Source organism: Microtus pennsylvanicus, chromosome 8 (genome assembly GCF_037038515.1).
Source record: "Microtus pennsylvanicus isolate mMicPen1 chromosome 8, mMicPen1.hap1, whole genome shotgun sequence".
In the NCBI taxonomy this organism is placed as follows: Eukaryota; Metazoa; Chordata; class Mammalia; order Rodentia; family Cricetidae; genus Microtus; species Microtus pennsylvanicus.
In genome coordinates this window covers 22,120,852-22,135,623 of record NC_134586.1, presented here as the reverse complement: position 1 = coordinate 22,135,623, position 14,772 = coordinate 22,120,852, and the positions used below count along the sequence as shown (strand labels likewise).

General features: G+C 47.7%; 1 protein-coding gene across 1 annotated transcript; it reads right to left on the bottom strand.

Annotated features, from left to right (window-relative positions):
- Positions 1 to 1,934: 1,934 nt before the first annotated feature.
- Positions 1,935 to 4,900, bottom strand: Kcna5 (potassium voltage-gated channel subfamily A member 5). The gene has a single exon (XM_075982708.1). It carries the CDS (start codon positions 4,557 to 4,559, stop codon positions 2,751 to 2,753), a length of 1,809 nt encoding a protein of 602 aa, XP_075838823.1. The 5' UTR covers positions 4,560 to 4,900; the 3' UTR covers positions 1,935 to 2,750.
- Positions 4,901 to 14,772: the final 9,872 nt, after the last annotated feature.

Here is a 14,772-nt window from a genome sequence, read left to right as displayed (position 1 = left end):
AGCAGGTAAAGAAAAACCTGTAAACACCAAAACAGAAATAAAGGAGGGGGAAGGGATGCAGTGCTCCCCTCCCAAAGCACAGCCCCCAGTTCTGAGTCTGCCTTATCCATGCGGAAGGCAGGTTTCCTGCTGGAGGAGCCAGGAAGAAACGTGAGGATGAACAACCATGGTTGAAGCTACTTGATTTCATCTCTTCAAGGGGAAGAATGTGGAAAAGCAAGGCTACAGAGATGAGGAGGATGGGAGACTGTGGGAGAAACACCTCCAGCAAGGCTAGCCCAGAGATAGTCCAAACCTCAGGCAGCTTTCCTGGTGCCAGAACGCAAGGCAAACCACGGTGGCAGGCAGATTGACTGAAGCAGGGCCAGGGCGGGGGATGTGGAAACTCTGAGCCACTTTGAATCACTCTGTGAGTGTCTTTCTAGTGGCCTGGAACAGGTCCCCTGCCGTCACTATCTAGAGTAGGACCCTGGAACAGGGGACTGGGAAAGCCTAGTTAAACCACCTTGGTGTCTTTTTGTAGACCTGAACTGGGTAGGGTACCCCAGCAGCAGCCCCTCCCCCCAGAGGAACAACAGTCTTGTTTCCTTATTTCCTCCACTCTGCCGCTAAGCATGTGTGGACACTGCACCCATTCCCTGGACACCTCAAAGATGTAAGTCTTTATAAATGGGCCAATACTTCATTAAACACCGGGATAAACCTGAACCCTGAGGGCAGCTCGGCCTGCCTTCCTGCCAATCTGTGTGGCATCTGTTTTACTTTGCCAGGAGAGAAGATGGAACTGGAAGCAGCTACCTCCCAGATCCAATTCCCAGGCCCGTGCCCAATCTCAAACACTAGCTTTCAAACAAAGCACCAAGTGGTCGGAGGAGACACTGTGGAGCAGGACTCTGGCAGGTGCCCTGCTTAGGCACACCGCAAATCACAAACCAACAGGCCTCTTGCTCCTCCCTCTTGAGCTTTAGTGTGAACTGAAAACCAACAGAGGCAGGCAGGCTTCCAAGTCCTTCTGGCACCCCTGCCGATCAGCTGCTATCAGAACAGTTCTTGACTAGAGATGACTGGGTTTTCAGACACCGCTTTTTATATCCTGCCTTGTTGAAAGCCACACCTCTTAGACTTGAACTTAGTGAATCATTAATAGGGGGGCCCAGCCACACCCTCAGAATTAGCCACTAAACCCAGTGTCATCTTGAAGGAGGGATGACTGGACCAGCCGCCTTCCCCAGGGAGGCTGTAAAACCACCAGCCTGTATTGCTAGAAAAAGCAACAGCAGGAACCCAGACAGCTCAGGAACCCAGAGAGACACCACGGCTGGAATAAAACCTGCTGTGGGGTTACGCCCCAAACCGTCCAGCTGAAGGAGGAACAACAAGACTCATTCTGAGTTTAAGGGTTATGGGGGCCAACCCACAGTTTGTCCTTTAGCTGGAACAAGGAAACCTCCCATATTCCCCACCAGGAATCCATGGCTCACACCTCTGCCAAACCAGGCTCCAGGGTAGTGAACAGGCAGGCGCTTTCCCCCAGTGACCTTGACCAGACTGTACTCCTCTGACTAGGCCTGTCTGTGAGCATTATCAGCCTTGCTTCTCAGAACACTGGGAACAGTAACAAGAAGGACTTAGGACTTAGAATAAAGGAGACAACCTTGAGAAACTCAGAGCTGGTGCCACAAGAGGACACTTGCAGGGCGGGCTCGCCACCCCTTTTCTTTAATCCCCTTCGACTGTCTGTACTGACTGTAATCATCTATGTCACAAGCAATCTGTCTATCGCCCTTCTAAGCTCAGAAGGAAAATGCTGAGCTCCCTAGGTTGTCTGGCCCCGTCAACTCATTTGCACTGACTCTGAAACCAGACAGCAAGTGGCAGACTTCACGGCTACCATGTCAAAACACACAACAGCAGTAGAAAAACCAGCACTTGCCCCAATGGAGTCGCATTTTATTTCTTGGTATCAAAATGAAAAGGATGAGTTCTCAAATGCGTTCTTTCAACGTCATTAAAATGCTTCTCTGAAAAATCACAAGAAATATTTATGGGGAAAGAAAGAAAGAAAGAAAGAAAGAAAGAAAGAAAGAAAGAAAGAAAGAGGAAAGGAAAAGAAAAACTATGTGCTGGTCTTCTAGAACATTCTCTACCCTAGACACAAAGCTCCAATAGCACAGGAACGTGAACAGCTTTTTCAGGGTCTCTGACCCGACGTGTGCTAAGAAAAGATGACCCCAACTCTTTTGCAATTTAAAGTATATCTTAAGAACACACCCAAATATTCTTCATGTGCACCGCTGTACAAACATGTACTCATCAGCCATAAAAACAATATTTGCCCCATACACAAATATAATCACATGTAAAGTAAATTTGGAACGTAGGGATAGGGAGGGCTATGGAATCCCACGGGATCCGGGCTATTTAAAGTCATTTTTTGTTTGAGTTATTCCTCTGCTGGGTATAGAAAACTGGTTAGGAATACATCCATCTCACAGAGCCCACCACTTCAACAGCTCCTGCGTCATGGAATATGATACTTCTTAAAAATAGGTGACCCTTGGGGTTATGCAAAGAGGAGGGAAAAAATGGAGACCTTAGAGGATAGGGAGGTGGGGAGGGTGAAAAGGAGAAAGGCAAACATCCATAAATCAGTGACCAGGTGGGCTTAAAATACTCTGTGGTATAAAACAGATAACCAAGCTCAAGAGGGCCACCCATCCCTGTTCCTAGCTCCACTGTCACCCATCTCTTTATAAATCTGTTTCCCGGCTAGTGTCCAGACAGAGGGCATATAGGGACCTTCGCAAGTCCACGTTACTCTTGGCCTTGAGGTGACACTTTTCCAGGGGGCAGCTGCCCCTTCTGATACTGTCAGAATTCTCCAGGGAACCCCCAGTCTTGCAGAAGGAGGCCTTGCTGCTGCTGACCTTCCGCTGACCCCCTGTGTCCAGCCCAGACTCACGCCTCTGGTTGCCTTGCTCCTCCTTCAGGGCAGCCTGCTCCTCGTGGTCAGTCTCCCGATGATAGAAGTAATTAAAATTGGAGACAATGACAGGTACAGGCAGGGCAATGGTGAGGACCCCAGCGATGGCGCATAGTGAACCCACAATCTTGCCTCCCACCGTGATGGGCCTCATGTCCCCGTAGCCTACAGTGGTCATGGTGACTACTGCCCACCAGAAGGCATCTGGGATACTGGAGAAATGGGACCCCTGGTTGTCCGCCTCTGCGAAGTAGACGGCGCTGGAGAAGAGGATGACTCCGATGAAGAGGAAGAAGATGAGCAGCCCCAGCTCTCTCATGGACGCCTGCAAAGTCTTACCCAGGATCTGCAGCCCCTTGGAATGCCGGGAGAGCTTGAAGATGCGGAACACCCGGACCAGGCGGATCACCCTGAGGATGGCTAGGGACATGGCCTGCTGCCCGTTCTGACCACTGCCTCCTGGCTGTTGCTCTGCCAGCTCGGTGCCCAGGGTGATAAAGTAGGGGAAGATGGCCACAATATCAATGATGTTCATGATATTCCTAGAGAACTCTGCCTTGCTAGGACAGGCAAAGAAGCGTACAAGCAACTCAAAAGTAAACCAGATCACACATGTAGTCTCCACAATGAAGAATGGGTCAGCCAAGGTCCTAGGCAGGAGTGGTGCCACTGTGGGGCCAGAGGAAGGGGCGCCGGCCCCGCTGCCATTGGCCCCTGGGGCGGGGACTGGGGGCTGGGGCGGCACTGGCGGGTGGCGGAGCAGCTCCCGTTCATCCCTGAACTCAGGCAGAGTCTCCAAGCAGAAGGTGATGATAGAGATAAGGATGACCAAGACCGACACGATGGCGATGGCTCTTGCGGACCCGGAGCTTTCTGGGTATTCGAAGATTAGCCACACCTGGCGCTGGAACTCGTTGCGAGGAAGGGGCTTCTCCTCTTCCTTGATGAAGCCCTCATCCTCCCGAAAGCGCTCCATGGCCTCGTCCCCCAGCTGGTAGAAACGGATCTCATCTGCAAACACATCCAGCGAGACGTTGACCGGCCTGCGCAGGCGACCCCCTGACTGGTAGTAATAAAGGATGCCATCGAAGCTGGGCCGGTTGCGATCGAAGAAGTACTCATTTCTCAGGGGGTCGAAGTAGCGCAGGCGCTTAGCTGGGTCCCCCAGGAGGGTATTGGGAAACTGTGCCAGGGTGCCCAGCTGCGTCTCGAAGCGCAGCCCTGAGATGTTTATAAGGACACGCTGGTGATGGAGCGACCCTGCGCCCTGTGGAGCCTGGTCCTCCTCCATTGTGCCCAGGCCAGGGTCGCCTTCTTCCTCCTCATTATTGGCAGATGGCTCTCTAGGCTGTGGCAGCTTCCGAGGCAGAGAGGGCAAAGGCCTCCCCCCTTGGTCCTCATCCCCTGGCGTGGCGCGCCCCCTCGGTGAAGGTTCTTTGGACTGATTACTGAGCCCAGCCGTCGGAGGGAACCCACACTCTCCCCTGAGGGTCTGCGCACAGCTTGCCCCTGCCTCCCCTCCTCCTCTGAGTGTCATGGCACTGCCGTTCTCCAGAGGCACCAGGGAGATCTCCATGACCCAGGGGCAGGGGGCATGCTGCGCCCCAGAAACCGACTTCCACACCCCCAACTCACTCACGCTCCGCGCCTTGCTTTGGGCTTCTCTCCAGCCGAAAGCCCAGCTGTCTCTGGTCTGGCTAGGATAGCTGGCCCGATCCCCTTGCCTGGTCCTGACGTCAAAAAGCCTCTGCCCCTACTCCCAGCCTCTCTCTGTGTATTCCAGCAGCTGGTTACCAGGCAGCAGAAAAGCCTTCTTGCTGCAGACGCAGCCTTCAGCAGCCCCTCTCTGGTTGAGCTCCCCGGCCTCCGCCCTTTGTGGCTCCCTCCTCTCCTCCTCCCCCTCCCTTTTTCTCCTCTGGGGACAGAGTCAGAGAGTGTCTCTCCGGAGAGTTCAGCTGGGGCCCCGCTGAAAAACGGACTGGAAGGGGAGGAGGCAGCGGGAGGAGCGAGGAACAGGTTGTTCCAGGAGTGCTGAAATTCCCAGGGCAACAGGATGAGAATAGCTTCAGGATCTCAGATCACCTGGGAGCGCACTGAAAGCCAAGAGGACACCAGAGGATGGGAACTGCTTTAGATGGAAGGGAAAGGCTTTTAGCTGAGTCTAATAATGAGAGACTAGAGAGAGTCCTTTGTATATTGTTTCTTTTGAACCGTGGTTCTCAAACCTTCCTAATGCTGCCATCCTTTAATATAGTTCCTTATGTCGCGGTGACCCCCACCACCACAAAATTCCTTCGTTGCTAGTTCATAACTGAAATTTTGTCAGTGTTGGAAATCGTCGCCATGTAAATACTTTGAAAGATAGAGGTTTATCCAGGGGTCGCCACCCATAGATTGAGAACTACTGCTTTAGAGTATTACCAGCCTCCTTTCTTAGGAAAGAAATAGACTGGAGAGGAGTGGTGAACTGTGTGTATGTGGAGGGGGGGAAGGAAGAGGAGGGAGGGAGAGAGGGAGGGAGGGAGGGAGAAGGAGGGAGAGAGCTCTTCTGATCTTCCTGCACACCCATTGAAAGGTAGGAGGCTGAGACCTCCCAGCACCCCTTGAACCTGGTTTTCAGCCCAGACATTGGTGATCTGATCTTCAGGCTCAGGGACAGCCCCATCAAGAGAGAAACTGTCTGGTCTCGTGAGCCTGCATTCTACACTATTCCTCCAAACTCTCCACCAAATCCTCAACTGTTAAAAACAAACAAACAAAAAAAAAGCGAGAGGAGATATAAATTTATAAATCCTGGTGGGGAAAGAGTGTGCAGGGGAAACTCTGGGCTAGTAACTAGGAGCCGCATCTAGACCAGTGTACGGAGAGGGACGTGGAGAGTGTCTGAGGAACTTACTTGTTCTTGGCATGTCTGCCTCATCTTACTCTGTAAGTAAGTGCCATTACTACCTTCAACATACAAAGAAAGCAAGGCACAGAAAGACTGACAAAATTCCATAGGTGCACAGAAATAGAAAGCAGTAAAGCTATAATTCAAATCCAAGCCGCTGGAGTCATGCCTGTCCGTATCTGTCCCAAGAGCATTCTCTTCCATTGCAGGAGGCAGTAGGATGGCCGAGATAATATATAGTCCTAGGCACCTATAGATTCCAGGGTCCCTTTGCCTCCTGCAGCCTCTCTACCTTTGTTTTTAGTCCATGGGGCTATTGTGTGCATCAAAAACCAAGAGGAGGATTTTTCAAGGCCTGCCTGGCAACTCCAGATACAGCCACCTCCAGATGTTTCTTAGTTTTGTATTGCTGTGAAGTTGCTGCTGTTCTGAATGTCTACTTATATATAATTGTCTATTTCTTTTCCTGCATATTGTTGGAGATTCTACTCCAGGGATGTCATAGGCTCTTGGCTGTGAATGGGTCCATACATGTGGGTGTCTTGGAAACTTGATGCAAAGTTCGTTGGAACAGCAAGAGGCACACAAACTTGTGTCGGCCCTGGAAATGCACATGGGTGTGATTTTTTTTAAAGGACATGTATAAGGCAGTTGCTGGGAACTGGGTTCGAGCAGATGTTTGGTTGCGGATGACTTTGTGTATGTGTTCTCTACAAATGTGCAGGGCTGAGGATTGGGCCTGGATGTGAAAGGCGGTTTGTGGCCGCATCAGTGGCTAGCCTTAGGGTCTTGTGCTCTCTACACCTTGACTTCCTTTTTCTTTATTTATTGAGTAGCTGAAGATCTAGCCTAGGACCTTACACATGCTGGGACAAGCTTTGTTCTACTGTATAACACCTGCAACCTCCTCTTTACAGATACTTAGGTTCCTCCCTGCTGGGATGGAGAGGGTGAAGTCACAGACCCACAGCCTTGTCTCTAGTCACTGACTTGTGCATCTTGTACATACAAGGATGGGTATTATTGGTTCATATGGTCAACCCTTGAGCTCCCCAGGGGGATGAGTTCTCTGGAGCTTGTCTTCCAGCAATCTTTGGGAAAACTATCTCCTAGAGAATAGGACAGGAGGCAAGCACATTAGCCGGGCCTCCTTTGTTCTAAATCTGCTTCTTATATACTTAGCAGTTCTCCTAGACTTCCTGCTTAGGTACCTACGGGTGTCACAGGTGGCAGCCATACAGGCAGGCTGATGCGACCACTCTTCATGACCGAAAGGAAAGTCAGCTGACAGCTCCTAGGCTTGGGAACCCTCAGCCTCTATCTCTGACTTGGCTTTCCTGTAAAGACCACTTTCCTCCTGGGCAGCCTTCTACACAGCAGGCTCACAAAGATCTGGTTTCTGCTCCTGCACCTAGAATCCCACTCACACATATCTCTGGATCACCAAGGAGCTAGCCAAGTCTGACTCTCCCTGCTCAACTGTTATTCTCTCCTTTCATACTCCAGCATTGTGGTCTCAAGACTGGCCTCCCGCCATTCCTGTTCGTTATCATCACTCCAAGATGCTCCCCCTTGCCTTGACACAGCACATGATTGCAGTAGGCTTTCCCTTTTATTTAGGTAGCTGTAGGAAACTATAACAGGAGGTGTCTCATGAGCCTGCCAGTTCCCAAATAACCACTCGGAGACTTAATATTAATTGCAAACTTTTGGCCTATTAGCTCAGGCTTATTATTAACTAGCTCTTACAACTAAAATTAACCTATTTCTATTATTCTGTATTTTACCCTAGGCTTGTGACTTATTACCTCACATCTTGCTTTTCATGTGGCTGCTGATGTCTCCCAGACTCCATCTCCTATTCCCCTCTATCTCTGCTTGGATTTTCTGCTTAGCTGTCTCCTGACTAACTATTGGTCAAATCAGCTTCTTTATTAACCAAACACATGGTAAAGAAACATATTCACAAGATGCAGAAGGGCCTCCCACATCAGGAAACACACCTTTCACAGTGTTTTGTGACTCACCACCCTAGGGTCCTATCGAAAGGTAGACTCTGGGGTGGCATGGATCTTAGACTGTAGCATTAGACAAAGCTCCTAGGCGGTGCCAATGCAGCTGTCTGGAAGTCACACCTTGAATAGCAACCTCATTCAGATAAGATTCGGATGATGACCTTAAGGAATTCTCTGCAACACCTCACCATTTTCCCAGGATAAAATGTACAGAGAAAAGGAAAGGACATTGATTCCTAAGAGTGGTCCTCCTGCACCACGGGAAGCCTTGGCAAGACTGCATAACCAAAGAGAGAAGTTACAAGGAGGGTATTAAAATGAAAGAGCACTGGGGCTAGAGGAGAAGGGAGAGAGAAAATAGAAAAAGGTGTTCTAAATGTCAACTTTATTAAGCCATTATTAACAGAGTCAATAATGGTACTGCACGTCTTTAATCCCAGTACCTGGAAGGTAGAGGCAGCACAGTTGAGGCCAACCAGGGCTACACAGCAAGACTTTATCTTACAAAATACCCACTAAGCCAGACATGGCACATACCTGCAGATCCAATACTTGGGAGGTGGAGGCAGAAAGATCAAGAGTTCAAAAGGTCACCCTTAGCTACATAGACAATTCAAGGCTTACCTGGGCTACATGAGATAAAACTGAAAACTATTCATTTACTTAATTAATGTTTACTGCATGCAAGCTATGTCCCCAGTGGATAAGTAATACATTAATGACCAAGGCAGGTGATACACCCCAAGGTAGGAAAAACACACTGATGCCTAATTTTACATTTCTTATTTAATTCCGACTTTGAGAGATTCCTCACAGAAAACAGGGTGCTGTAAGAACAGTGGGGGTCAGGCTCTTTTTGGAACCTAGGGAGGCTTTCCTGAGGGGGTGAGCGGAAGATGGGCTGTTTAGGTGGAAAGAAGACTATGACTTCAGAAAGGAAATCCCAGGTCTGGCTTGAGGACCAGATAAAAACATTAATGGAGCTGATACAGCAGGCTTAGGAAAGGTTCTGTGAGATTGGCCAGGCAGGTGGATGGAAGCCGGTTCATGAAGGAAGAACCATGTCTTAATGATCTTCCCAGCCCTAGACCAGGAGTGCCTTCTCTCCACACTTAGGCCCTTCTCTCGTGTCTCGATCGAAGCAGCTGTGTTGATGTGCCTGTCTTTCATTCCTCCTGTGCGTGATTTACACCTCTCCCCACTTCACTCTGCTCCCTCTAGAATGTATCTTTGTCTTTCTGCTTAAGGAGGTGTATGTGAGCACCTACATTTGGTTCCAACCACTCATTATCTATCTATCTGTCTATCTATCTATCTATCTATCTATCTATCTATCTACCTACCTACCTATCATCTATCTATCTGTCTATCTATCTATCTACCTATCTACCTATCATCTATCTGTCTATCTATCTATCATCTGTCTACCTATCATCTACCCATTTGTCTATCTACCATCTATCTATCTATCTTTCTATCTATCTATCCACCTATCTACCTATCATCTATCTATCTATCATCTATCTACCTATCTATCTATCTATCTATCTACCTACCTACCTATCATCTATCTGTCTATCTATCTATCTGTCTGTCTATCTATCTATCATCTATCAATAGACAAGTAAATACATAAGTAGGTAAATGAGAGAGTTGAAGAGAGAATGTGAACTAGGCTATGCTTTATGAACTTCTGACTTCTTACAAAATTATACATTGTGTGAACTCTATATTATACATTTTAGTGAAGATACACTGATTGCAGCTGAGCTAATAACAAATGCAGCTATTGGGTCAGTAAGGCAGGAAGGGGAAAGTGAGGGACAGAAGCAAAGGTGATTTCTAACAATAGCGAACACTCACAGAGACTGAGGAGTTGATATCTAACCAGATAAATGTAAGAGCCATTTAGATGACCAAATAGGGCAAGGAGTAAATTAGGTTTGCTCTGACCCTTAGCTCAGAGCAAATTAAATTACTAAATAATTTATTACCAAACAAGTCACATCAGCTTCGTGGGTAAAAACAATATTGTGGGTAAAATTCCAATTTAGCATGTTGGATTACATAACTCCTATATAGTCATTATAGTTCTGTGTACTATATTAATATAATGCTATTACATTAATATAGAATATAACCCCAAACATGGAGACCTATATATTCATCTAGATCTGGGCAGGGGGACTCCCATTACTGAGCAAATTTTAAATGGACAGAAAGAAACAGAAATAACATTTGATTCTAGTTACAGCACCAGGTATCAACTGCGCCTTTCCACAGTGGAGGGGCGATCCACAAGAGACCCTCATCAGAAATGTTTGCATATCTGCAAACAAGTTGAAAATGCGTAACCAGGGAGCCAAGTCTTAGAACTCAGGCCTCTTCCAGCTCTCCCATTCAAGGAGGTGGACCAGAGACTGCTGTGCTGGAACAATAGCTCTGGCAGATTCCACCATCAAACTGAGAGATGCTGAATTTGGGGCTACATCTTCCTTGCTCTTTGATCACTCTTAGAAGGAACTCTCCCACATTATCCTGCTCACATGCATGCCCTGTGTCATCGAACTTCCCCTCCCTCCAAAATAGCAATTAAACAAAACCACTACCCTTTCTAGATGAAGGACACAGTCACACAGATCAGGGCAGCATCTTTTTGAGGAGTTGTCCAGAGAAGGCAAAGCAACCTTAAGACTTTCCTGTCTGCACCAGTGGGAGCCCAATAGAAATCAGTCTGTTTGAAATCTACCGAAGTATTTTTTTCTTCTCTGATAAATAAATAAAAGTTGATCAATGATCAAAGGTAGTTTGGGTTTTACTATTTTTATAAAATATACAATTCTATGCCACACTAGAAAGATACATGATCAAGCAATCATTGACAACAGAATGGTGATATTATTCTCTTGTGTAATCTTCTGTCCCAGACACATTTCCCTCCTCCACGTGTAACATGAATGGTGATATTTTTCTCTTGCATAATCTTCTTTCCAGACACATTTCCCTCCTCTATGTGTAGCATATGCATAAAGGAAGGGAGAAGGTCTCCTTCCTCTCCACCTCTTCTCTCCTCATTGCCCCTCAATCCAGCACCTTGGAAGGAAGCCCTGGAAGCGACCTCCCTTTCCTGTTTGAAAAAGCACAGAAGTTGAAGGAAACAGAACACACAAGTCAGAGTGCAGGCTGGAGACGCAGGTCTTTCCCTTGCCTGTGGAGAGATGGGAACCAAGTAGGGTGGTCATGGAAGGAGCATCCTAGGAGAGTGAGGGGGGAGGGGAAAGAGATTATGCCTCCATTGACCCAGATTCCAGTTTGGAAGGATTAAGATGAGAGGCCATTCACAAATTAATGCTCACATCTGGAGTTTGGCTCCCCCTCCCACCCCTTCCTTTCTGCCTCCCTACACAGTGATAATCACGGAATAAATTCATTAATGGGTCCAGTGCATTTCCAGAGGACAAACAGAGCATAATGTGACCTAAATACACAGTAGCCGGAAGTTCATGGAGCAGCTGGCCTTGGTGAGTCCTGGGTGTCTTGCTTTCTCCTGGGCTTCCCCATGGTCACCCCTCCTCCACTGGCAAACTGCAGGTTAAAGCTGAGTTGCGAGTATTTCTCTTTCTCTATTATCCCTCTTGTCCTCTCTCAAACTACCTAACCACAGCCCCCACTCACATAGGGTGAAAGCCTTCTATGAGATCATTAGTCAATAATTTCCCTATCGTGGAAGGTTAGGGATGGTGGAATTGTATTTTCAATTTTCCAATTCTAACTATAATTCATGTGCATTTAGCATATTAGATCCACCGGCTTTTTCAGCTCATTGCAATCTGTATCGGAAGATGTGGTTTTGAATCTTGGTGAGGTTATCAAGATGCATAACAAAAGTATTTTATTGAAAAGCAGCTAAGCACATGTAAGATCCCTTGGCTGTTGTAAATCTGGGGGGAACATGAGGATGGTACACAATTCGTGGGCAATACTCATCTCTGTATCCATTTCCTCTCAGTATGCTTATCAAAGTATGCTTATTTTGATTTGGCAAAACCTCGCACGAATCGTGGCAGAGTCCTGAGGCCCTGAGGTGCTGAAGCAGCTGGTCTTAGAGGTGCAATGGTCATCAGCTTGCATGTTACCCCAACGTCATTCATTGACCAGCAATACTGGATGAAACCGGAGCATCCTGGGAAGTGAGTTTCCCAGTGCCCTCTCCGCACATATTGCATTGGAATATCTGGAGATGGGCTCAGGAACCAATGTTATAGGAAGTTCCTACATGATCCGGATATCCACTAGAGCTAGAGAAGACTTCCCAGAGAGCCTGTCCACTCAAGAGCCTGCTCTTTTTACTGGAGGTGCATAGTGGACTGGGACTGGGGCTGGGTCGCGAATTCTCCTGTGTGAAGGTTGGGGATCTTGATTGAAGCAGACCTGGGCAGAGACTCAGCAATCCCACATATGATATCTCATTTCCCTTGTGTGAAGACACTATGAACACAGTAGTAAACACTACTTCCCATAGAGTTTCTAAGAATCAACTGTCTCAGAAACCACAGTGCTCAATGTGTTTATCGACACTAGTCAATCTGCCCCATTCGACTATAACAAGCATCCGCTGACGCCACGCCCATTCACTGTTCACAGTGACTGACACTATCACTAGTGGCCTCTCCCTGTGCTGACACCATGATGCAGCTGTGATTCTCGGCGTTAGTGGAAAGTTGGGAAAAGTGAATCTTGGGATATCAGCTTTAGCATGGGAGACCCTGATGGAAGGTATGGGGGTAAGAGAGAGTTTCGTTGCCTTCGTTAGGGTTCCTATTACTGTGATAAAACCAGAACCAACTGGAGGATTAAAGTGTTCATTTCTGCTTACAAGCTTCAGAGGATACTCCGTCACCGAGAGAAGTTGGGGCAGGAACTCAAGGCAGCAACACATAGGCAGGAACAGAAGCAGAGACCTTGGAGCAATGCTACTTACTGCCTTGCTGCCTATGGATTGCTCAGTTTAGTTTCTTACACCGTCCAGGACCACCATAAAGGGTTGGGCCCTCCCACATCCATCATCAATCAAGAGAAGAGCCAACAGGCTTGCCCATAGGCAGATTTTATGGAGGCATTTTCTCAATTGAGGTTTCCGCCTCTCAGAGAACCCTAACTTGTGTCATCGGAGGTGTTGGCATCTTGATGTTGACATCATCTGCGCTAGGCCTTCCGAGGTAGCATCAGCTTTCTGTTGCTGCTATAACAAACTTCCAAGAATAAACTCATATTTTGCAGTTCCAGAGGCTAGAAGTTCAAAACTACCTTCTTCGAACTACAATCAAAATTTCAGCAGGTCTGATGTTTTTCAGGGACTCTAGAAGCATTTATTTTCTGGTCTGCTCCAACTTCTCAGGGCCACCTGCACCCCCTGGCTAATGGCCCCATGTCATCACCCACATTTAACTTCTGTTTTGTTATCCCTCTTATCCTGACCCATCCTCACCCTCTTCTCTCTTAAGAGAATGTAATTACATTCACTCCATCCATCTCATCCAAAACATTTCCTAATTGACGGTCCTTAAAATGAACTCAAGTTTGCAAGGTCCCTTCTACCATCTAAAGTAGCATGTTCAGGGGTTCTGGGGATGAAGATGCGGACATCCTTAATGGATGACTTATTGAACTGTCACACTGTTCCGATCCCAGGGAGCATGTTCGGTGATTTGGAATTTAATTTGGAAAGCCGCAAGGGATATAAGAGGTGAGCTTGTCAAATAGCCTATTACAGTCGTGAAACACGGGGATGTTTGCTCTGATGAGGGATCGGAGAGTCTCCAAACCCAGACACATAAGATCCAGCTCAGTCGGTAGTATCCCCCATACCTCCTGAATGATGAACGGTGACCCCAAAGACTAACTTATCCCATGCCCACTCCTTAAAGGCTATACGTGTGGCTAGCCTACAGATTGGGAGCCTGGTCTCCCATTACCGCCACTGCCTATGAAGCGAGAGGCAGCGTGATTTCTCACACACAGCAATCATTTCCTTTTCTCATAAAGATGCTAATCAGGAGAAGGGCAATTATCTCAGCGGCCGTACCAGCGTTTTGGCGTGACATTATTGACTGCTTGAAATTACGTGGTATTCATCTGCTGCTATTTTAATGTCTGTCTTCTCTTTTCCCTCAACGGCTCAGCCCACTGATCGATTCCACCCTCCTACCCTGCTTCTGTTTTAGTAATCTGGGGAGAAAGTCTGACGTATTTTCAGTTGGCTGAAGCTGCTAGCAGGACTCTGATACTAAGGGCTGTGATCATGGATCGTAGTCTGTTGGCTGGTGGTCAGCCACCACCCACTGGAACTCTCAGAAGGCTTCACCTTTCTTTCTACCAACAAAGAGATTGTTGACAACAGTCTCTGTGTCTGGCTGCGTGAGCTACATGGTCCTTTAGAACCCTGGGATTATTCTACTAGATTAGTGGAAGTCATTTCCCAACCTCCTGAGATGCAAATTTACAGCTCAAGCCAGAGCACGCGCTCTCTCTCTCTCTCTCTCTCTCTCTCTCTCTCTCTCTCTCTCTCTTTCTCTCTTCTCTCTCCCTCCCTCTCTCTCTTTCTCTCTTCTCTCTCCCTCTCTCTCTTTCTCTCTTCTCTCTCCCTCTCTCTCTCTCTTCTCTCTCCCTCCCTCTCTCTCTTTCTCTCTTCTCTCTCCCTCTCTCTCTCTCCCTCTCTCTCTCTCTTCTCTCTCCCTCCCTCTCTCTCTTTCTCTCTCCCCTATGTGTGTGGTGGTGGGGGGAAGAAGGCTACTAACACTTTGGGTGGTTAAAGAGCATGCATTTGGGAGACAAAGTCCAAGGTTGGAATGCCCCCATACACTTCCTGTTTTGTATTTTTTTAT

Excerpts from the sequence above, each read along its gene's own strand:
- Kcna5 (XM_075982708.1), bottom strand. The coding sequence starts at position 4,559 with ATGGAGATCTCCCTGGTGCCTCTGGAGAACGGCAGTGCCATGACACTC.